General features: G+C 37.4%; 7 protein-coding genes across 11 annotated transcripts; 2 read left to right on the top strand and 5 right to left on the bottom strand.

The window, feature by feature from the left end:
* The first annotated feature begins 636 nt into the window (after window positions 1-636).
* LOC120016153 (protein Dr1 homolog) lies at window positions 637-5,278 on the top strand. Of its 4 annotated transcripts, none has more exons than XM_038868787.1 (6): window positions 637-862; window positions 1,259-1,320; window positions 2,156-2,245; window positions 3,530-3,624; window positions 4,470-4,538; window positions 4,851-5,278. In XM_038868787.1, exons 2-6 carry the CDS (start codon window positions 1,266-1,268, stop codon window positions 5,013-5,015), a joined length of 474 nt encoding a protein of 157 aa, XP_038724715.1. In that variant the 5' UTR covers window positions 637-862; window positions 1,259-1,265; the 3' UTR covers window positions 5,016-5,278. The 4 variants fall into 4 exon arrangements, with proteins under 4 accessions (XP_038724715.1, XP_038724714.1, XP_038724716.1 ...); XM_038868786.1 differs by having other exon boundaries at window positions 1,235-1,320; XM_038868788.1 differs by having other exon boundaries at window positions 1,232-1,320; window positions 4,854-5,278.
* Window positions 5,279-5,521: 243 nt separating this feature from the next.
* LOC120016742 (mavicyanin-like) lies at window positions 5,522-6,673 on the bottom strand. The gene is made up of 3 exons (XM_038869650.1): window positions 6,496-6,673; window positions 6,045-6,363; window positions 5,522-5,600 (listed from the first exon to the last, which is right to left on the bottom strand). Exons 1-3 carry the CDS (start codon window positions 6,671-6,673, stop codon window positions 5,522-5,524), a joined length of 576 nt encoding a protein of 191 aa, XP_038725578.1.
* A 1,223-nt stretch (window positions 6,674-7,896) lies between these two features.
* Window positions 7,897-8,268, bottom strand: LOC120016741. The gene has a single exon (XM_038869649.1). The coding sequence runs from the start codon at window positions 8,266-8,268 to the stop codon at window positions 7,897-7,899; it is 372 nt and encodes a 123-aa protein (XP_038725577.1).
* Window positions 8,269-9,036: 768 nt separating this feature from the next.
* On the bottom strand, window positions 9,037-11,363 carry LOC120016740 (putative lipid-binding protein AIR1B). The gene is made up of 3 exons (XM_038869648.1): window positions 11,252-11,363; window positions 9,392-9,446; window positions 9,037-9,310 (listed from the first exon to the last, which is right to left on the bottom strand). The coding sequence occupies exons 1-3, from the start codon at window positions 11,361-11,363 to the stop codon at window positions 9,037-9,039; spliced, it is 441 nt and encodes a 146-aa protein (XP_038725576.1).
* Window positions 11,364-11,838: 475 nt separating this feature from the next.
* LOC120015948 (putative lipid-binding protein AIR1B) lies at window positions 11,839-12,488 on the bottom strand. The gene has a single exon (XM_038868476.1). The coding sequence runs from the start codon at window positions 12,431-12,433 to the stop codon at window positions 12,059-12,061; it is 375 nt and encodes a 124-aa protein (XP_038724404.1). The 5' UTR covers window positions 12,434-12,488; the 3' UTR covers window positions 11,839-12,058.
* A 1,719-nt stretch (window positions 12,489-14,207) lies between these two features.
* Window positions 14,208-19,562, top strand: LOC120016737. 2 transcript variants are annotated; one of them, XM_038869645.1, is made up of 8 exons: window positions 14,208-14,396; window positions 15,110-15,329; window positions 15,933-16,056; window positions 16,169-16,509; window positions 17,202-18,194; window positions 18,309-18,438; window positions 18,837-19,033; window positions 19,245-19,562. In XM_038869645.1, the coding sequence occupies exons 1-8, from the start codon at window positions 14,302-14,304 to the stop codon at window positions 19,326-19,328; spliced, it is 2,184 nt and encodes a 727-aa protein (XP_038725573.1). In that variant the 5' UTR covers window positions 14,208-14,301; the 3' UTR covers window positions 19,329-19,562. The 2 variants fall into 2 exon arrangements, with proteins under 2 accessions (XP_038725573.1, XP_038725574.1); XM_038869646.1 differs by lacking the exon at window positions 15,110-15,329 and having other exon boundaries at window positions 14,259-14,396.
* Window positions 19,519-21,342, bottom strand: LOC120016738 (peptidyl-prolyl cis-trans isomerase CYP26-2, chloroplastic). The gene is made up of 2 exons (XM_038869647.1): window positions 20,026-21,342; window positions 19,519-19,841 (listed from the first exon to the last, which is right to left on the bottom strand). Exons 1-2 carry the CDS (start codon window positions 21,117-21,119, stop codon window positions 19,739-19,741), a joined length of 1,197 nt encoding a protein of 398 aa, XP_038725575.1. The 5' UTR covers window positions 21,120-21,342; the 3' UTR covers window positions 19,519-19,738.
* Window positions 21,343-21,420: the final 78 nt, after the last annotated feature.

The raw sequence follows: 21,420 nt of genomic DNA, 5'->3' as shown, positions 1-21,420 counted from the left end.
TTTGATTGGTTGTGTGTGTCCTCCGTCTGTCTACCATCTTATATATCTTCTGCTTGCACGAAAATCTCCCCCATAAACCATGATTCTAGTGCAGTTATCCTTCCTTTGTGCCATTTTCTATTAGTTTGAAGCCATTACCACCTCTTCATGTCAGTTTTCCCCTAAATCTCTCACAAGCAGCCACCTGGACCACCTTGTGGTAACTGCCACAACTTCTTCATCTTTTCATGGACCACTCTCAGCACAACTGCATCTGGGCAGTTACTCACCATATGAGCTTCATATCTTCAATAATATGGACTTATGGGCCATAACAATCCAAATCATAATAGGTAGTACAATGGGCCTTACACATATTTTAAGCCCATTTGACACAACATATTTTTGGTGTCAAGAGCAACAAACAACAAATAATATTTCTAGATATTTATGTATTTATTATTTGATAGACAAACAATTGGGGGTTTTGAAATTTGAACCCATAATTTATTGTTTTTATTCTTTCTATGTATTTATTTATGAATACAGCCTATTTACTAGCAACAAAAAAATCAATAAAACAAAAAATAATAATAAAGATACACTGTTTAGTGTTTTATGTTATGCGGATATATATGAGACATATTATTCTTTATTTGGCACCTTATTCACTCTTTTGATTCGTCTTCGTCCTACCATAAACTTTGTCGTCTCTCTCTTCTTCCCCGCTATAAATTCATCGGAAAAGAAAGCCGCCAGCGACAGTTCCCTAGCACCTAATCCTGTCTCTCTCGCGTTTCTTCGGATCTCCTCTTTAGCTCACCCGCGATCTCCCTGCCAGCGCCGGAGTCGGGTTTTCTCAGCCTGTTTCGTTCCTTATCAGGTATTTTCTGTTTTTACACTTAAACTGTTCGTGCATGATTGTGAGTTGGCTGTTTTTGTGATGGATTTTGTGTCTGCTGGTTGGGTTTTATTGGCTTTTTTGTGGGTTCTCTCCTTTCTGGATTGTGTGCGTGCGGGGGATTTGGTCTCTGGTTCTTTGTTTCTGTAGTTCCAACTTCCTTATCAGCTGTTCTCGCTCAACTATTTGAATTTTGAATTTAATTAAGTATCTCGTTTTAAATTTGCTGCTCGTATTGAATTTCGACATAAGATAGAAATCTTCGGATAAAATTTTGAAAGAAGCAACTGAAATCAGCTTGTAGATATCTGAGATTGTATAATTTGGTGATCTTTTCTTCTTATGTGATAGAAGTTTTTGTTCCCTGTCTGCCTGAAGATTGAAGATGGAGCCCATGGATATTGTTGGCAAGTCAAAAGAGGACGCCTCACTTCCCAAAGGTCAGTTTTTTGTATTTTTCTTTTGATGTTAGGTTAATTTGAGGTTATGTTTTTTAAGTATGTTTGTTCTACGTACATCCTGTCTGTCTCACCCACTCGAGGAGTATTCTGCACGGGAGTTGTTTTTATGTTTAGTCTGCCAATTTTACTGCTATGCTGTTAAGTTGGAAAAAAGGGAGTGAAATAAAGCCTGCTCGGTTTGCTTTTATTTCGATGCATATAGGATTGCGAAAAGTAATTGTCATACTGAATCAGAAAACATGCTCTAGCATAATGGAGAATAAAGGGGGACATTATATAAATCCGCTGTTGCAGAAATGATGTAAGGCTATGAGGAGACAAAAACATGCCTGATTAATGAATAAGAAATTTGTTACTGAAAATAAGATTTTGGGTTTTAGGTTTTGAGTCCCCAATCCTCTTTCATGATTTTTTGCACTTGCTTGTGGCTGGATTGTGGAAACTGAAAATAAAATGGACTTTGTGCTGTTTGTCACTAATGTATTTAATACTCATATGTCGTAGAATTAAATGAAATTATATTTACCAAATAAGGTATGAAACATAAATTAAATCCAACGTGTACAAAGTGAGATTAGAAAGCAAGACCTTAGAGTTTATGACTTGCCTCAGATCCATAACAACCACGGCCCCCGTCCCCTGTTTCCTACACTCAAAACCACACTGGGGGTCACAGGAGAGGCTTGTCTCTCTATGTTAGACAAATTTCATTGATTCTAAGAAATTTAGTTTTAGTTTTTTCTTTTTTTAATCTTTCTGACTGTATAACCTTTCATGTGGATTGCTTCGTTTTTTTTTTCTTTTTTTGTTGCAGCGACTATGACCAAAATTATTAAAGAGATGTTACCCCCAGATGTTCGTGTTGCAAGAGATGCTCAAGACCTTCTGATTGAGTGTTGTGTAGGTAAGATAATCATGGAATTCTATAGCTGTTATTTAAGCTAAGTCTTTGTTCTATAGCCACGTTAATATTTTTATCCCCTTTGGGTTCCTTGTTCGTGGCTTTTTTAAGGTAGTTTCGGATTGGTTGCTCAAATTTTCGCTATAGGATTGCTTTTCTTTAAATTAGCATACAGTTAGATATTCTGATTGCGATCTGTAAAAATATTTCATTTATGAGGAAGCCTATGGGTTTTTTTTTTTCCCCTTTTTCTTGTATTTTTAAGTTCAACAATGCAGAATAGTTTGGGGAAAGGCTCTGTTTTTGGTTTTGTTATGCTTGAACTTATTGTTTCTTTTTTATAGTCCTCTAACATGCTAGATTCCGAAGTGGTTGTTTCTAGGCATATGTTCATCCAAATGGTTGCAAATAAGAAAAGTGATGAAGACAATCATTTTCAGGCACTGGCTTTTTTCCTTGGAAAAGAATGCAGGCCCTGACAATTTATGGAGATGTATTGATCCCTTAGAAAATTAGCATCTGTTAGACTTGTTTTAATAGTTTTGAGTACATTCCAATATAAATATGAAAATTGTTAATAATTTGTAATCTAATTAGGACTTAAATGGATTATAGGACATAAAAAGGCCTAGACAGCCCTGAAGATACAAAACTCGACTAGATTACTAGGATACTCTGGATGGGGAAATATTGCCTTTTTTAATGCAATTGTTTATAAGTGCCCATGTTCATAAATTTAATAAAAAAATATAATAAATTTCACAAACAAGAGGTGCCTAAGCGTGCTGCCTTACAAACATGCCCTGGCCAGAGCTGTTAACCTGGGCTTATCAATCAATTATGAGTTGAAAAGAAGCCTTACATGAGAATGCGGGTTGAATAAATTAAAGATAAGGTATTCTCAGATGCTTAGAATGCACAAGATATGGTAAAAACTCCCATTACTGCTAATATGTCCTATCTTAATTGCTTTTCGAGCTTATGGATTCATAATCCTTTTATGAAGAATATGTCTAGTATTTGAATAACACTACAATATCTTGAAATTTGTGTAACACTTGGATTTTAATTAATGTCTCCTTGTTTGTCCTTTCCTTTTTCCTGGCCCAAAAATAGTTAATTGTCTAGTGATCCATTGGTATTTCGAGTAAAAACAGTTGCAGTACAGTGTTTTTTTTTTTTTTGGATATTTCTACCAAAATGATTCTTTTGAAATTCTTAGCTGTATTCTGCAATTTATGTTTATTGATAATGATTGAAATTGTACTTTTTAAATCACCCTGACAGAGTTCATAAATCTCGTATCATCGGAGTCCAACGAAGTTTGTAGCAGAGAGGACAGACGGACAATCGCACCTGAGCATGTGCTCAAGGCTTTAGAGGTTTGGCCATCAACCGCTCTTACTTTTTAAAGTTCATCAGGGCATTTGTCTCAACTTGTGAGGGTTGTCTGATAGTGAGATTTGCTATGCTTAATTAGCTACTCATTCTTGCTGTTGTATGCACTTCTTCTTCTCTCTCCCTGCTATTGTCAGATTGTTTCCATACCTTTGTCTGAGTAGTAGGAAGAATCACAGGTTCATGCCTAACGTTTCTTTTATGTGTTCAACCAGTGTTGGATGGTTTTGGAGTATGTAACTTACTTGCCCTAGATGCTTTGAAAGTAGTGATCTGAATGGTATTTAGTTGAATCGGTAATGAATTTTATTCTTGTTGGTATCTTTCATATCATATTGATTCTATGGGGATGTAAATTCAGACACATTTGGGGATTAAGACTTGCCACTGTGGCAAGCCCCCAACCTCTTTCTCCAAGAGGAGAGTGGTTTTTTGAAGCCTTCCTCCCCCAAAACGACAGCTTACTTTTCAGAAATTCAGACACAAGAAACGCATCTATTTCTTGAACAAAGATGTGATTATTGGTTAATATACCCCATTAGATAGGTGTTGGTAGATGCATTTTAAGGCTTTAGCAGGTGCATATATGGGAATCTAAGCCAGTATACAATGGTGAGGATTATTACTTTCCTAGAATGGGGTAAGTGTTCTGCTTTTTCTGATTTATGATATGAGTTTGTGGCTTGTGGTTGTTTGAGATGTTTGTTGCAAAGCAGAGGAAGCCAACTTGTACCTTTTTTTTAAAAGCCAACTTATGCATTTATTGTTCTATATAGCTGAGAATTACTAATTCATGGTTCACTGTTTCAATCTTTTTCTGATCTGTCAGGTTCTCGGGTTTGGCGAGTACATTGAAGAAGTTTATGCTGCATACGAGCAACACAAGCTTGAGACCATGGTAATTGAGCATTTCTCCATCCTTCCATCTACCCTAGATTTAATGGCAATCTTTGAAATTAGTTGCATGGGATAGATGGACTTTTTGACCCTTGGGCTGAGTGATTCAATGTCGGCATTAACAGAATAATTGAAATATTCAAAGAAGCGTTTTACACCCCCTATCTTTGTTTAACTTTTTGGCTGTTTTACTGGGGTGGTTGAATTGGTAATGAAAATGGAGAACCATGGACCTTCCATGCACTATGATTAAACTGAGAAACCTTGCATCTGCACTGTTAATACTAATAGTCAGTTTGGGAATGTCTTCCAGCAGGATTCTTTAAAGGGTGGCGGCAAGGGGAGCAATGGAGCCGAAATGACGGAGGAAGAAGCAGTGGCTGAGCAGCAGAGGATGTTTGCTGAGGCACGTGCCCGAATGAATGGTGGGGCCGCTGGTCCCAAGGAACCGGTAACTGACCCAAGTTTAGAGAGCTAACTTTAGGACCTTTTAGTTCCTTGAACCATAGGCAAGCATCCTTGACTCTACATAAATGCTGCTAATCTTTTGTATCGTGTACAGAAAGTCATTGGCAAGTGCACTGGCCTATGTGGATATGCTCTTTCCTTTTGTACTTTATAGTCTATATATGGCTCATATTTTATACCTTAATGGCTTAATGTAATTAGTGACAGTTTCGCAGACTCCTTTCGCTTTAAATCTTAATATATGTAGTGAATGTTATTGTCATTTGCATTCCATCTGATCTCTGTTTTCTCTGTAGTCTGTACGTACCAAATTGTTATTAGGGTTGATCACCTATCCAGGTTTATGATTTGCATTACTTTCATCATTTCGTGAAGTGGGACCACCACTGAATGGGTGGGACCACTGTTCTAGTGATGTGGCAATGTCCCTAACAAATGGATGACTGGGGGGGGGGGGGGGGTTTCCACGGACAATAAGTTGTCAGTTCGCAGGTAGGCGTGAGTTTAGGACTCTCCTCACGCAACAACAGGGGATGAGAATTTTGAAGCTTGTTCTGATCCCCCAACATTACCTTGGACATGGAGCACGTTTACACTACAAGACATATTACATGTAAACGGATACTGAACAATGTTCCCTGAGCTTGTCTTGGTATTTGGTTGTCCATTCTCTTACTGTTTTTGGATTCAGGTCAAAAGTGTCAGTCTCGCTCCCCTCCCTGTACCAGAAGAAAGTGAAATTACACTTGCCTGTCCCCTTAGATTCCTTTTTTTTTTTTCTACTTTTGTTAAAACCTTATTATAGCTCAAACCAGACACTCTATGCTAATGCTATGATATAATATGATCAAATACCGAGGAAACAATCAGCAAAAACAGAACTGAAAGTTGACAGATTTATTCTCCTAATAACAAATGAGTAGGTTCTCTCATGAACCTTAATTCCTAGCTAGTCTCTTATATAACCAATATGAAGAAATATGACTAACAAATTAAGCATCATAGAATCAAAGATTACGCTGCGAAAAGCTAAACAAACAGAGCATTAGTAAGAATGGCAGTCACAGTAGGAATAGAAATAGCAGCAGCCATTGCAACAGCACTGCTCGTCGTCAACGGGGAGATGGTATCGTTCCCCGATTGAGGCGGAGGGCTCTCTATTTCCAAAACCTTGATGATCATCTTCTGACCTCTTTCACAGTGTCCACTAACCCCACTAATGAAATAGAACAATCCTGGCCTGTCCAGTGTGAAGACTGTATCATCATTGTTGGAGAAGAACAAAGGATGAGCCGATCGACACTTTTCGTACTCCTCCTCGGTCACCACAAGAACTGAGTCCTTCTTGTACTTGAAATCTACATCCATAATCCAAAACAGGAAACATGGAAGCCGAATTATTAATCTCATTGTACCTCTAAAAGGGCACTTAGATATATATATACACACACACACACACATAATGAATGGATTAAGTACTGTGTACTTACGGACAGTGTCGTCGACTTTGAATCTGTTTTTGGATGCCCATTGATTGTACTCTTGTTCATTTCTTGATTTAGGAACAACCCAGGTGCCATTAACCCCACCGACTACGAATTCGGTGGCAGTTGCAGCACAAAAATGGAGGACCAGCATCAGAAACCCTAATTTGAACAGAGAAGCCATTTGTTTTGGTCGTCTGGAGAGGGAGCTCTATAGCTTAATTGTTTGCTTTCAATGTGAGAAACAGTAGAGAAACGTAAGTCCACTTAGTTGGGCTTAAAAGGGGAAGTGAAGGCTTTGAAGTCGAACGTTTGATGTTGTTGAGATAAAAATGGAGAAGAATCAGGAGGTTGTGGAGTTGTGGGAAGTTACTTCTCTTTGACTTGGTGTCTTCAATTTTTATTTTTTTTTTCAAAATGACAGCTTTTATATATATATATATATATATTCAATAATTCTCACATAAAACTGATCACATTTTATTATTAATCCAAAACATCACATGACAACACAAACGATCCGATGAGGGAGAGAAGGATCGTAAGAAAACTTCTCCACATCCATCAAATTAATCAAAATGCATATAATAAAAACATATATATATATGTATATTATACATTATTTGGGATTGAACTCGAGTTGGCTGGGGATGAATCATTGCAGTTGGAGGACCCAAGTTCAACCCTCCACATCAACCATCTGCGACTTATTAGATACTTGGATATGGTTGGATAATCAAAGTTTCCAGATTTTGTATAGGCCAAACGTTCATGATTTCTCATAATAAAAAAAGAATCTTAACTATGCGAAACCTAAACGAAAATAAATATAGTTTAAGGATTAAAAAAAAGAAGCAAACTATATTAAGGAAATCTTATGGCCTAATGATGGTTATTGGTTGATCTTTTGGAGTTATCTCTAAGAAGGATTAGGGTTTTGTTAACTTAACTTTCACTTAGACAAAGTGCTTTAAAGTGCAAAGCATTAACTTAATTTCCACTTATGTGATGGTGCAAAGTGTCCTTTGTTGGATTGTTAGGGTTGTCCATGATACAAAATATATATATATATATATATATATATATATATATATATATATATATATATATTCCATCAAAATTAGCATCATCTTGCTATAGTTATCCATAATTTAAGAAGACGGTCGAAAGAAAACTCACGTTTTATTACTATTCCAAACATCACATGGCACAAGTGTACAACACACAGAGGATGCGGGAGAGAAGGAGCTAACCTTCTCCAACACCCATCAAATTATTCAAAACGTAAACAAACAACAACAACATACTTATTATAGATCAAGGAGCACATGTTTAAGGGCCTCAACCGTTAAACAACTAGAAACCTTAAACACAACATAAACCACAGAAGCTAGCAGGATCGATTAATCATTCATATGGGCACTGGAAGTTAGAGGGAGCCGAACTTTTTCCACACTGATTGAGTAGCAAGTTCAAGGTATCGTTGGGGATTTCACCGAGCAAACCGATACCCCGGATGTTGAGGTCATTGGGTGAAAGGCAGAGACAAGCAGCTGCATCTATATGTTTAGCTAAGCCTGCAATGATTGGGCAGCATTGTCCCGGATCAGTATTCCCAGGACTAATCCTCACTAACAAATTACCACAAACATCCAAGTCTAGGCCGGTAGGGTAAGTACCTGCAGATGGCACAAAACTAGAGCTAACACAAATGATCAAAACAAGGTTAGGCACAAGGACAAGTAGTAGTGTTGTTGTTGCTACTCCCTTGGAACCCATAATGACGAAAAATAAAGCTAATTTCAAAGCTTATATGAAGAGCTAGGAAAGCAAGAATATGTATTTGCGAGTGATGGAATATGTATAACCTATCACATACTTAAGGAGAGTGGAGTGATTCAAGCATCCGAATTTTATATCCACGTACAAAAGTTCCACAATTTTTCACCATAAATTTTTTAACCTAATGAAAATAAATATAGGTTTAAGGTGAAAAAAGAAAAACTAAACTAAGGAAAGATCTTTCGGAGCTATCTCCGAGAAGGATTAGGGTTGTTTAACCTTCCACTTATACAAAGTGCAAAGCATTGAGTTCTAAGGCATATATATGATGCCGGCGCAAAGTTCTACATTGGTTTGTAGTGGTTGTAGAATTAGCCTCTTAAGAGGTCAAATTAGGACCACATTCATTCATAACATTTTATGAAATTAAATTTTTAGTGACTTTAGGGATTGTTAGGAGTGTCCATGATACAAAAATAGTTCCATCAAAATTAGCAATATCATCCTGCTTGCTAGATTATCCATAAAATTAAGAAGCCGAAAGAAAACTCAGGTTTTATTATTATTTCAAAACATCACATCGTACAACAGAGATGAGGATGAGGGAGAGAAGGAGCTAACCTTCTCCACACCCATCAAATTATTCAAACCATAAACAACAACAACAAAAAACTTTATTATCGATTAAGAAATATACGTACGTTTAAGGGCCTAAACCATTAAACAAAACAAAAACCCTCCACAGAAGCTAGCTGGATCGATTAATCAATGGTTTGAGCATTGGAAGTAATAGGGAAGCGGACCACGATTACACTGATTGATCAGCAACTTCAAGGAAACGTTAATGGTACTGAGAGGGAGACCCAAGGCACCGTTGAGGCCATTGAGTGAAAGGCAGAGACAAGCAGCTGCATCAAGATCAGCTAAGCCTGCAATGAATGGGCAGCATTCTCTAATTGGAGCAGGCCCAACCACAACCTTCAAAAATCCTCCCAACACACTAGCACAAACATCCAACTTTAGGCCGCTAGGCAAGTACCTGCAGATGGAACATAACTAGAGCTAACACAATTGATCAAAACAAGGTTAAGCACAAGAACAAGTAGTGTTGTTGCTAAACCCTTGGAACCCATAATTACCAGAATTAAAGCTAATTTCAATGCTTATATGAAGAGCTAGCAAAGCAAGAATATTTATTAATGTATATGTGAGTGATGGAAATGGTGAAGGGGAGATTAGGGTATTATAGATGGAGACTGAGTGACACTTGGAACCATTTTATGAGAACCCATGTGAGATCAATGGATTTAGATCAATTAAGGTACTAATTAATTACATTTCAATGGCATTATGGAACTTCGTGCCACCCACAACCAGATAAAAACAAATGGAATAGAAAAATTGGATGTTGAGAAAGTTGTAGAGTAACTATTGGTACTCGAACATAAATTTATATCGACTACAACTAGCAAGTTGTAGAGTCATTGGTGCACCAAGTTTGGAATGAAAAATGCAATATTTTGCGGTTTATCTGGCCGAGAGGAGCATATGCCTGATGCATGGAAGAAGAAGTATGTATTAATAGACTACAAATACGCCTGATAAAATATTTGAAGTTGTAACTAAAAGTCTTATTTGACATAGCATATAAATGTATCATTTTTGGAGCATTGCGAAATGCTAATGTTATATGAAGGTGATATTTCGATAGTACTTCATGATTTTAATCCACAAATATCCAAAACACACTACATTTTTTAATCATATTCCAAATATATTTAATGCACTAATTTAGTTGCAATTACACTTCCATGCATGGTATATATTATGGAACTTCGTGCCACCCACACACAGATTAATTTATGTGAAGCAGCAATTGGATTAGAGAAATTGGATCTCTAGCAAACTGTAGCGTAACAGAAAAATGCAATATTTTGCGGTTTACAATTGGCAGGGAAGGGACGTGCTAGATGCATTGAACAGGGAGTTCCAAAAATCAATGAATTAACAGACTATATATATTGACTGGGTTTGTTAACCGGATTGGAAATTAACAAATACGAGCAGGCAATATTATTAATTTGAAACACTCATATATATGCATGGAAGATCCATTCATCGAGGCATGCTTATATTATAGGGTTTATATTAGTACAAGCCATTTCTAGCTAAATGAAGCCTGGTCTCAATATATATGTAATATGTCAACTTGATATTTCCATGAATTAATTATTTAATTGGTTAATTTTACTCATTTTTGGGAATGAAGAAATAAGTAATTTAGTGTGCTAGCTACTTTGCCAGTGCAACACGTGACATGATGGAACAGGATTTAGGGTTTAGGCCATGTGTTAAGCTTTAATCCAATTTATCATGTCCAGAAGTAAGAAATTTCTATGTGTACTAGTCTGAGTTTAAGAACATATCGGATGTCTAAAAGTATAAATTTATATGATATTATTTTTTATTAAAAAAAATATATAGTGCTCACTTCATGCATTTTTTTTTGTAAAAAAATTCATGATAAGATGTAGTTCGCATTCTAGCAATTTCGTTTCTAATGTTGGTTGTCTTTGGTACAAAAACGTACTATATTTTTTTGTTTGAGTTTAATTGGTTGTTTCACATTATATATATATATATATATATATATATATATATATATATATATATGGGCTTTTCTACGCACACACCCACAAAAGTCATTTTATTTTAGGACAGTCATCTTATGACTGAAATTGAATGTTAATTAAAATACCAATATTCAAACGGGTAGAGAGAATCCACCCAGATCAGAGCTAAATTTCACCCCAAAATCGTCCTTTTCTAACGCGATCTTCTTCTTCCAATCCAGCTAGCAACGTACAAGCATGACGACAACCACCGCCCACAAGCCCAGACAACCCCGATAGTACCACCTAAACCTCCAAAAAAAAACTTGTGCGCAGAAGCACGAACTACTGCACAAGCACAAACTTACCCGTAATCCCCCACCCAAGAAGCCAACAATCAACCCGTAAATATGTTCCAGAACCTTTCTCCACCACTAAACACATCGCTAGTGTCGTCTCCGCCACTTTGAAACCCTCCATGGTCACAAAACCCTCCCAGTGCCATCTCCGCCACCTGGAAATCCTCCTACGTCACAAACCTAGTGAGAGAAGAACAATCCGCATATATTCATTGAAGAAGTAGAATGATTCGCGAACCAATCCTTGAAGAAGAAGAACGATTCACGATTCTTATGAGGACCCTATTAGATAAGTTTGGGAGAGTGGGGAGACCAAGTTTAACTTTTCATATTAAGACCCTATTAGATAATTTGGGAGAGTGGGGCGATATGTGATGATGCAAAGTCCTACACGGGCTTTTAATAGTTGTGGCACTACCCTCTTGAGAGGGCAAAGGACCGCATTTTTTGATTCAACATTTTATGAAATTAATTTCGTCCAACTTTTAATGACTTTAGGGATTGTTAGAGGTGTCTATGATACAAAAATAGTTCATCAAAATTAGCATTATCGTGCTAGATTATCCATAAAATAAGAAGCGGAAACAAAACTCACCTTTTATTATTATTCCAAAACATCACATGTTACAACATAGAGGAAGAGGGAGAGAAGGATCGGAGCTAACCTTCTCCCCACCCATCAAATTATTCAAAACATAAACAACAACATACTTTGTTATAGATTAAGGAACATATGTTTAAGGGCCTAAACCATTAAACAACTAGAAACCTTAAACACAACAAAAACCACAGAAGCTAGCTAGCAGGATCACTTAATCAATAATATGCGCATTGGAAGGAAGAGGGAGCCGGACCATATCCACACTGATTGAGTAGCAAGTTCAAGGAAACGTTGGGGATAAGACTGAGCAGAGGGAGACCCAAGATGTTGAGGTCATTGAGTGAAAGGCAGAGACAAGCAGCTGCATCAAGATCCGCTAAGCCTGCAATCAGTGGGCAGCATTGTCTCGGATCAGTACTCCCAAGCCTAATCTTCAGTAATCCTCCTAACACGTTAGCACAAAGATCCAACTTTAGGCCGTTGGGGCAAGTACCTACAGATGGCACATAACTAGAGCTAACACAATTGATCAAAACAAGGTTAAGCACAAGGACAAGTAGTGTTGTTGTTGCTGCACCCTTTGAACCCATAATGACCAAAAATAAAGATAATTTCAATGTTTATATGAAGAGCTAGCAAAGCAAGAATATGTATATGCGAGTGATGGAAATGATAAAGGGGAGGTTAGGGTATTTATAGATGGAGACTGACCGACACTTAGAATTTTTTATGACATGAAGGTTTAACCATTTAATCAAACCCCATGTGAGATCAATGGATTTAGATTAACTAAGGCACAAATTTAATTGCAATTACATTTCCATGGAACTTCGTGCAACCCACATACAGATTAATTTGTGTGTAACATCAATTGGATTAGAAAAATCGAGTCTTGAGCAAGTTGTAGAGTAACTATTGGTACAAAATATAAATTTATATGGACCACAACTAACAAGTTGTAATTGGTCGGTTTAATTACACCAAGTTTGGAATGAAAAATACAATATTTTGCGGTTTACTTGGCAGGGAGGAGCACATGCACACGCCTGATGCATGCATGTAACAGGAAGCATGAATTAACATATTGACTCCATTTGGTAAAACATTTGAAGTTATAACTAAACGAGTCAATATTTAAAGTAGCATGTATTTTTTGGAGCATTGCGAAATATTACATGAAGGTAGCATTTCATGATTTTAATCTACTTGAAGGTAGCATTTCATAATTTTAATCCCTAAATACCCAAAACACACAGTTATATTCCAAATATAATTAACACACTTTGCAATGACAGTTCCATGGCATTATGGAACTTCGTGCAACCCACACAGAGATTAATTGAAGTGTAACAACAATTGGATTAGAAAAATTGGATCTTGATCAAGTTGTAGATCTAGTAACTATTGGTACACAAATATAAATTTATATCAACTAGAACTAGCAAAATTGTAGAGTAATTGGTGGATTTCCACCAAGTATGGAGCGAAAAATGCAATATTATTCCGTTTACTTGGCAGGGAGGAGACATGCTTGACGCCCGGAATATGGAGTTTCAAAAATCAATGAATATTTAAGAGACTATATATATATTGACTGGTTTCGGTCACCGGGTTGAAAATTAACAAATACAAACAGGCAATATTATTTGAAATACACATATATTTGCATGAAGGATCCCTCCCTTCATCGAGGCATATATATAATATATGTATACATATACATATTATAGGGTTTGTATTAATGCAAGCCATTTCTAGGTAAATGAAGCCTGGTCTCTACTTGTTTATATATGTAATTAATTTGTCAACTTGATACTTACATGAATTTTTAATTGGTTAATTTTCCTCATTGGGAATGCAGAAATAAGTAATTTTGTGCTAGCTACTTAGCCGGTGCCGCACATGACATGATGGAACAAGATTTTATGTAAATTTGCTGTATACTGAATTAAACTAAACATGCATATTTTGCATGAACATGCTTAGTTGCTTACCATATACTCATATAGTGCTATACTCATATAGTGCTCACTTCATGCCTTTTTTTTTTTCTTTTTTTTTTTTTTTTTTTTTCTTTTTTTTTTTCTTCTTCTAAAGAGGTGCTCGTCCTCGACTATTCCTTTGGTTTTATGTAGTCCTCACGTTCCACACATAGTAATTATTAGGTCCAAGTAACCTTACCAACTAGCCCATAACAAAATGTGGGTAAATGGGCCGCTTGAGTCCAATAGATTGGACCCATATTTGGAGATGCAAGTCAGCAAACCAACTAGCCCATGACGTAATGCGACTAAATGGGCCGCTTGAGTCCAATAGATTGGACCCACATTTGGAGATGCAAAAAGGTCTTTGGTTTGTTTTCCATCGACCGCAGCTGATCGAACAAGTCCTTTGCTCATATTTAGCTTTCCGTTTCCCTTGCAACAATCGAAAGAGTTTCTGTTGCAATCACAGACGAATGGCGGAAGATTCTGAGAAGCGATTTCACTCGATCATGGACAAGCTATTTCATGCCCCTAAAACCATCCAGACCTCCTCCTTCTCGTCCTCCAGGTTTTCTTCTCTCTTTCTCTTTGTACCCTTCCCTCGTCTCTGTTCCGATTCAAAGCATTTCTTCGATAATCGATTTTGGATGTTTCGTTTCCTTATCTGATTGATTTAATCTTAATGTTCCACCTCAGCTTTGTAAAATAATTAAATTATTCTCATCAGTGTGCACTGTTCGCGGGACGGAATTGATTGAATAGCGAAATCGATTTTCTGATTTCTTTAATTAATTAGATAAACTGAAATCTCACTCAGAGTTCTTTGGTTTTTTTAATTTTTATGCCATAAATTGAATTTAGGAGCTAAATAATAGGCTCGCTATTAGTTTTTAGGGTTTGAGAAGGTGCTCTTAAGCTCATTGGATTATCTAGGGCACTGGTTATTTGGACAAGAGCTGAAAGTGTAGTCCTGCCAACTCATCATTAGGGAATAATAAATGCAATTGATGTTGTTCACTTAGCTATCTCATGGATTGCTTGGTTGGAGATAGAAGAATCATTGAAAATGAGTTTCACAGTCTGGAGTTTTACTTGAGAATTGGCTTAGAACAACCCGTAGCAGTTGGCTTTTTGCATCTGCAACTTTGATATTTATTCCGTTTTTAGGGGGAGGCCACCATTGGTAACATTTAATGCAATGCTGAAAAAAATGCTGTATTATTATTTGTTTCATTGAGCTGCTGATCGTTCATTTTGATTATAATAACATCTGAATGATAGTGTCTCTGGAGACCAAGTTTCTAGGGGCAAAAAGCGTCCAAATCCATCGACTGCATTGGCATTAGTGGATCCAAGAATGAGAGTGGATATTGTTGAGAGATTGCGGCATTCTGCTCCAATCAGACAGTCAGAAGCTCCGCTATGCAGACCATGGGATCGAGGAGACCTTATGAGGAGATTGGCCACATTCAAGTCTATGACGTGGTTTGCAAAGCCAAAGGTTCTACTGGGTTAATATTGAGATAACTGTGTTATTGTCATTTTGGCATACAAGATTGACATTTCATTTTGCATATTTTATCTTACTATGTGGTTCATATTATACACTTATGATTTTCCTTCCGGTGATAACATGTTATAAAGCATTTCAAGTTGATGCCTTCTGCAATGTTCCAATTTTTCTCAAGAAAAGCATAAAATAAGTTTGTGAGAAATGTGATGGCATCTTTGCTTGGAACCTAGGTCAGCTATCATTTGGAGGTGAAAAGATCACCTTCTACATTGGCCTGCACAGATAACCGTGCTGTCACCAAACTGGGTATTGTTTAGTTTTCTTGAAATCAATTCAATTAAAGCCTTTGTGAGAAAATTAGTAATATTAGCGACAGCCATTATAATGAGGATGGATCTATACGTTCCTATGCTGTGAAGAGAACATTTGGTTTTGTTTGGTATATGCAAGAAGAGATGGTTGAATAGTTTCTCTATTCTTAATATCTTTAGATTATTTATGTTGTGTCTTTTACGTAAAAAGTGCCTTCTCTTTGTGAAGTTGTGAAGTTATTTTCAAGTTTTCAATGATAGCTTGTTTCATTATTTTTAGGCTGTGAGTGCAGTAAATTGTGCTAGGAGAGGTTGGATCAATGTAGATATGGACATCATAGCCTGTGAAGCATGTGGATCTCATCTTCTTTTTTCTACACCTTCATCTTGGATGCAGCAGCAAGGCATGTCATACTTCTCTTTTGGTGTTCTGTGCAATTATGAGGCATATGTGGTGAATAATGGAGCTCGTGGTGATAATTTTATCTTGGTTGGATGTATTTACTGTGTTTTCAGTTGAGAAGGCCGCCTTGGTATTTAGCTTGAAGCTGGATAATGGACACAAATTACTCTGTCCATGGATTGACAATGCTTGTGATGAATCATTGGCACAGTTTCCCCCCACAACACCTCCGGTTTTAGTTGATGAACTGAAAGGACGTTTGTCTGCTCTCCTGCAGCTTACGGCTCTTCCAATTGTTTCATCTTCAGCTGTTGATTACATGAGAAGCACTCAACTGGAAGAATTTCTTAGACAATCTTCAGTTCTCGAGAATGAAAACTCATCTTTGAATGTCTGCCAAATAGAATGCCTTGATGACGAAGGTGAAGCTGATGCTGCAAAGTTGTATTTTCAGGTTCCAGCTCCTGTACTTGTAGAGATCATGAATTCAAGTTGATAGAATGGCTCTTTATAAATCAAAACTTGTGCTCCATATAAGCCGTTTCTTAGTACATTTAGATTCCTTTTTTTTTCCTTTCCAAATCTATGTGATAGTATTGTTCAGGAGCTTCACTTTTTCCGTAGTACATTTTCATATTATGTAGCTTGGTCATCAGAGATTCTGCTGATGTATCTGCAGTTATCAGCAATTTTTCTGATGTATCTTTAAAGATGGTCCATTTTTCTTTTCGTTTAAAGCATTATTTATTTTTTCCCAATGGTTCAATTCTCTGGAGAAAACTAGCTTGATCCCAGCTCTCAGTTATGTTCAAATCCCATTTGACTGAGGTTAGCTGATGTTGGTAAAATAATTTTTAGTTCATTTGGAACTTATCATGTTTGTACATGATCCACAAGTTAAAATGTGAAAGCTTTTAATTTTTCTTCTTGTGGTCTTATGTGAAGTACCTTACCTTTTCTTGTCTGCCCTTTTTTTTTCGCAAGATGCTCAATGATGGTATTTTTTTACCTCTATAGAGTTCTGGTGTCGAACCATGTGACTTTATTATTTGAATTTGGCCATGCTAGTCTCACTGTTGTTCCACCTGTTTCTTCAGCATTCTTACGTTCTACATGTCAAATAATGAACTGTGTTAACTGTTGCAGGCACTAAAGCTCATAGGTTTATGCGGCTGGGAACCACGTCCTTTACCTTATATGGTCGACTGCAAGGACAGACCAAAGCACTCACTAAAAGAAGCAGATATCGTTATTTCTCAGGTAGTTGATGATGGACAGAATGTCAGCATGAGTAGCCATGCTGCTGGTACAGATGAAACTACGGTGGCAAGTGAAGACTCCAGTTCTCTTTGTGGACAACAGACTGATCCAAAGTCTGTTGTTTTAGATTGTAGGCTTTGTGGAGCCAATGTGGGATTGTGGATCTTTTCAACACTTCCTCGTCCTCTTGAATCATTCAGATTAGTTGGTTTTACAGAAGGCAATGGTGCAAACAATACTGAAATTCATGATACAGACAGCGAGAATCATGTTGACAAGAGCATTGCTATCGTAAATACTACAAATGGTGCATCATCATCAATGGAGAGACTTTCAAATTTCAATTTGACTATTGCTGGAGGTCCTCCACCCACAAAACAGAACTTCAAAGCAACAATTTCCTTCCCTGTTCTTGGCCGGAACCTAAGGGCCAGGCTTTCCTATGATTCTAGTTTTAGAGACCGTACGAATAAGAGTAAAGAGAGCATCCAATCTGGTCCCAAGAATGATAGTTCTATTCAGATGGTAAAAGACCGCGAAGAATGCAATTTTAGTGAAGTTGATCAAAATAGCCAAGGATGTAATGAGAAACAGTATAGAAGTTATACACCCACCGATGGATCCCTTTGCTTGAACCACAACAATCGTGAGAATGGTGCTACTAGTACCAATGAAAATAATGAGCACATATTGTTGGAAGGAAACAATGTGAATGGACGTGGAAGCTTGCCTGAAATTGTTACACATGATAGTATTATGGAAAAACAGACAGAGAGCACACATGGTAGGGTACCAGAATTTGATCAAAGGGATAGGTTACCCGAAAATGCAGAAAATGGATTGGTTCATTCAGCGGTAGATGATTCCGGCATTTTGCAGGTTTGAGATTTTCATACACTTTCACATATCCTATGTGACAATTATGAAGTGTAAAAGCAATGAAATTGACTCATTATTGATGGTGAAAATCTGGCAATTGCCTTCTTATGTCAGGTTTCAAGAACAGATGTATCATGCAGTGCAGATGTTTCTTCAGTTAGCCATCTAGAGTCTTCAAATACCCCTTCTTACTTGAAAGCCAATGGAAATGTTGATATTGGACCTACCAGTGTATCAAGTGAAGGTAAAAATTTTGGCTTCAAGTTTCTTTCTTTTCAACTGTCGCAAAATGTGGCATCTATAGTTTATGCATTGATTATGCTACGCCTTTGTCTTCCATATAATTCATACACATGATTTTTCTGTGAATGGACTAATTGTTTTTCTGGAAGCATTTCTGCTTGTTTCTCGTAAGTTCTTATATGTGAGTTGATATGCATTTCTGCTTGTTTCTCATATGTTCTGGAACCATTTTCCCTATTCCGGTGCTACTGATGTTTGTTGAGAAATGCGATGTGGTTGCTACATCTCTCACTTCCTTAAATTCAATGTGGCTGCTTTCTTCTTTTTCTTGTACATCAAGTACATAAACTATTTTTTCTCTCTGGTACTTAAGTATGTTAAAACCCCTTGTTTGTCCAGGAAAGAATCCAAAGCAACTCCCATCAGATCAGTTAATGGAGTTTGATCTAATCAGGCAGCACAGACATTTTTGCCCCTGGATTGCATCTGCTGGCAATGCAGCTCCTGGTTGGCAACAGACACTATCTGCTGTGCAGCGTCAGAAAGACAATTCTCACTCTTCACCAACTACTACTTCATCGCCCTCCTTAATTCAGGTACCTCGCAGCCCTGCTTTTACTGTTTTATGGGAGCTGTAGTGCTCTAACTGTAACTTCAAGTCTTCAACAATGTCATTCCATCATATGGATGGCAACATAGTGGATTTGGGATACATGACCACCTATTCAAATTCGAAGCCGTAAAAACAATTTTTATCATATTATCAACTGATGCTGCTTTTTGTGTATGCTTTATGTTTCGTGACAGTTGGATGATCCCATTACTTCAGTTAGAAGGCTTTTTGCTTCTCCATCTGCAAAAAGAATAAGGCCAACCCATGGATCAAGCTGAAGTTCAGTCTACGCCATTGATTGATTTGAGTGGGGTGTCGGTAAGTCCTCACAATTTTCCACCAATGGCTGAAATTGGAATTCTCTCCATTCGCAGATGTTTTGATGTGTAGCTTCCAATAGATGATTTACTTAATTTACCATGTACTCTTTTGAAACCCATGGGAACTATATGTATTACAGTGATGAGGTCTAGAACTAGAATTTCCTACTAATACAGCAAAAGGCCTCTCAAGTGTTCAGCTGTAACATTTTCCCAATTCCATTCATCAGCCTACTTACTGTGTAACATACTTTGATGAGTTTTTGTGAGGAATATAGATAGAATTGTCAGCATATAAAATTTGTCACAGCATACCCAAAAATCGAAGAACAGAAAAAACGATTTCCATTTGCCACAGGTGTTTGATGTTATCCTGTCAAGCCACAATTTGTGACAACCACCTTTGAGTAAGGGCGGTTGAATCCTCTCTCGGCCACAACAGCGCGTTTATCTCCTATTAGCTTCGCTGCCCTGCTCTCAAAGGAAATAAAGAAAGAGGTCAGTTTCTCATGAAATACGATATCAGATAGAGCATGTTCATATTTATTTCTTTCTATGCTTTCCATAGTGGCCTGATGGCTTTATTATATTATGCAGGCTATCGAACTGACTGAATTACCAACAACCGTGTTGGGAATAGGGATGTGAAATGCACCTGAAATAAGGAGAGCTAGTATTCTCCTGGACTGTCTTCACTTGTCTAATCTTCTCTACAACCTCCATGCCTCCCAAAACTCTTCCGACCACCAGAGTCGATGAATCAAGCTCCGGTGAATCATTGATTGCTATTATAAACTCTGTTCCGTTGGGGTCTGCTCTGATCTCCTCTTGATCAATCTCCAGCTTCCCATTCTTTGCAATTAGCTTCAACTTTGGAGGTGGCTTTGAAGGGTCTCTCACAATAATGCTCACGGTGCCTGCCAAGTTCTTAGTCCCTGGACACTTCTCATTCTCTTTCTCCCATTCCTGCACAAGACTTCCGCTCGCAAAGTCGCTTCCAGATCTATATGCAAGCTCTGCATCAACACCATATGATCTAACCCCAGTATGTTGCACATAATTTGGCATTATCTTGATAAACTCTTTTCTTCTGTAGCTAATTCCAGCAGGTCCGCTAACAAGACTACTAAACCTAGCAGCCCCAACAGGTATATCGTGTCCATACAATCCAATTGTAATGCGACCAGCAGGCTCTCTATCAATCGATATGTCAAGAAATGCTTGCTTGGTAACTTCTTTATTGCTGCAGGTTGGAGTACTAGTAGTCATCGTCTCTTCTTCTTGTTTATCATTTTGACTGGTATTCTGTACAACCTCACTCTCTTCTGTTGTAGTAGTCATTGTCTCTTCTTGTTTATCATTTTGACTGGTATTCAGTACCTCCTCACTCTCTTCTGCTTGTGCATTGGAGAAGTCTATGCTCTGGGAAGCCAAGAGAAGAAACAATGTTGAGTTACTGGAAATGGTAAGCTCTCTTCGAGATACTTTACATCGTTGTTTTAAGTTATGAAAAGATGGAGGATTGGATATATGGACTTGTAGAGGGGATGCTGATGGTTTGGGAGTATTAAGAAATTGAAAGGGGGATTGCTTCAAGACCTTATGGTTCTGTAACATCTCTGTGTTTGTATCTTCTCCTCTGCTTCGAGACTGGTTTTCTGAGTTCTCTCCTGGTTTAGGATGTAGAGATTTCTGGTGGATAAGAAAGGTGCAAAGCTGATCCATACGATCTGTTTTCATGGCACCCATTGAATACAATCTGATTAAAGTGTGTTTATGTGGGCCATCCTTCGCTGCCACATGTCATCCACAAAATGCTATAAAAGAGAAACATGAGAATTGAGAACTTGTAACATCTATGATAAAGGAAAATGTGAGCCAATAAAACTTCAGATTCAGAATCCATATGCTCCTTTTTTTTCCCCTATAATTCCTTGAAATCCTTGATTTTGTGGTTTATAATTTTATATGTTGAAACATCACCGCAAAAAGTTGGCACTTTGTTTTTGTCCTACTTTTTTGGTTTTTTATCTTATACACTTCTAAACTT

This window comes from Tripterygium wilfordii, chromosome 15 (genome assembly GCF_013401445.1).
Source record: "Tripterygium wilfordii isolate XIE 37 chromosome 15, ASM1340144v1, whole genome shotgun sequence".
NCBI lineage: Eukaryota > Viridiplantae > Streptophyta > Magnoliopsida > Celastrales > Celastraceae > Tripterygium > Tripterygium wilfordii.
This window is presented reverse-complemented; position numbering and strand designations above follow the sequence as displayed.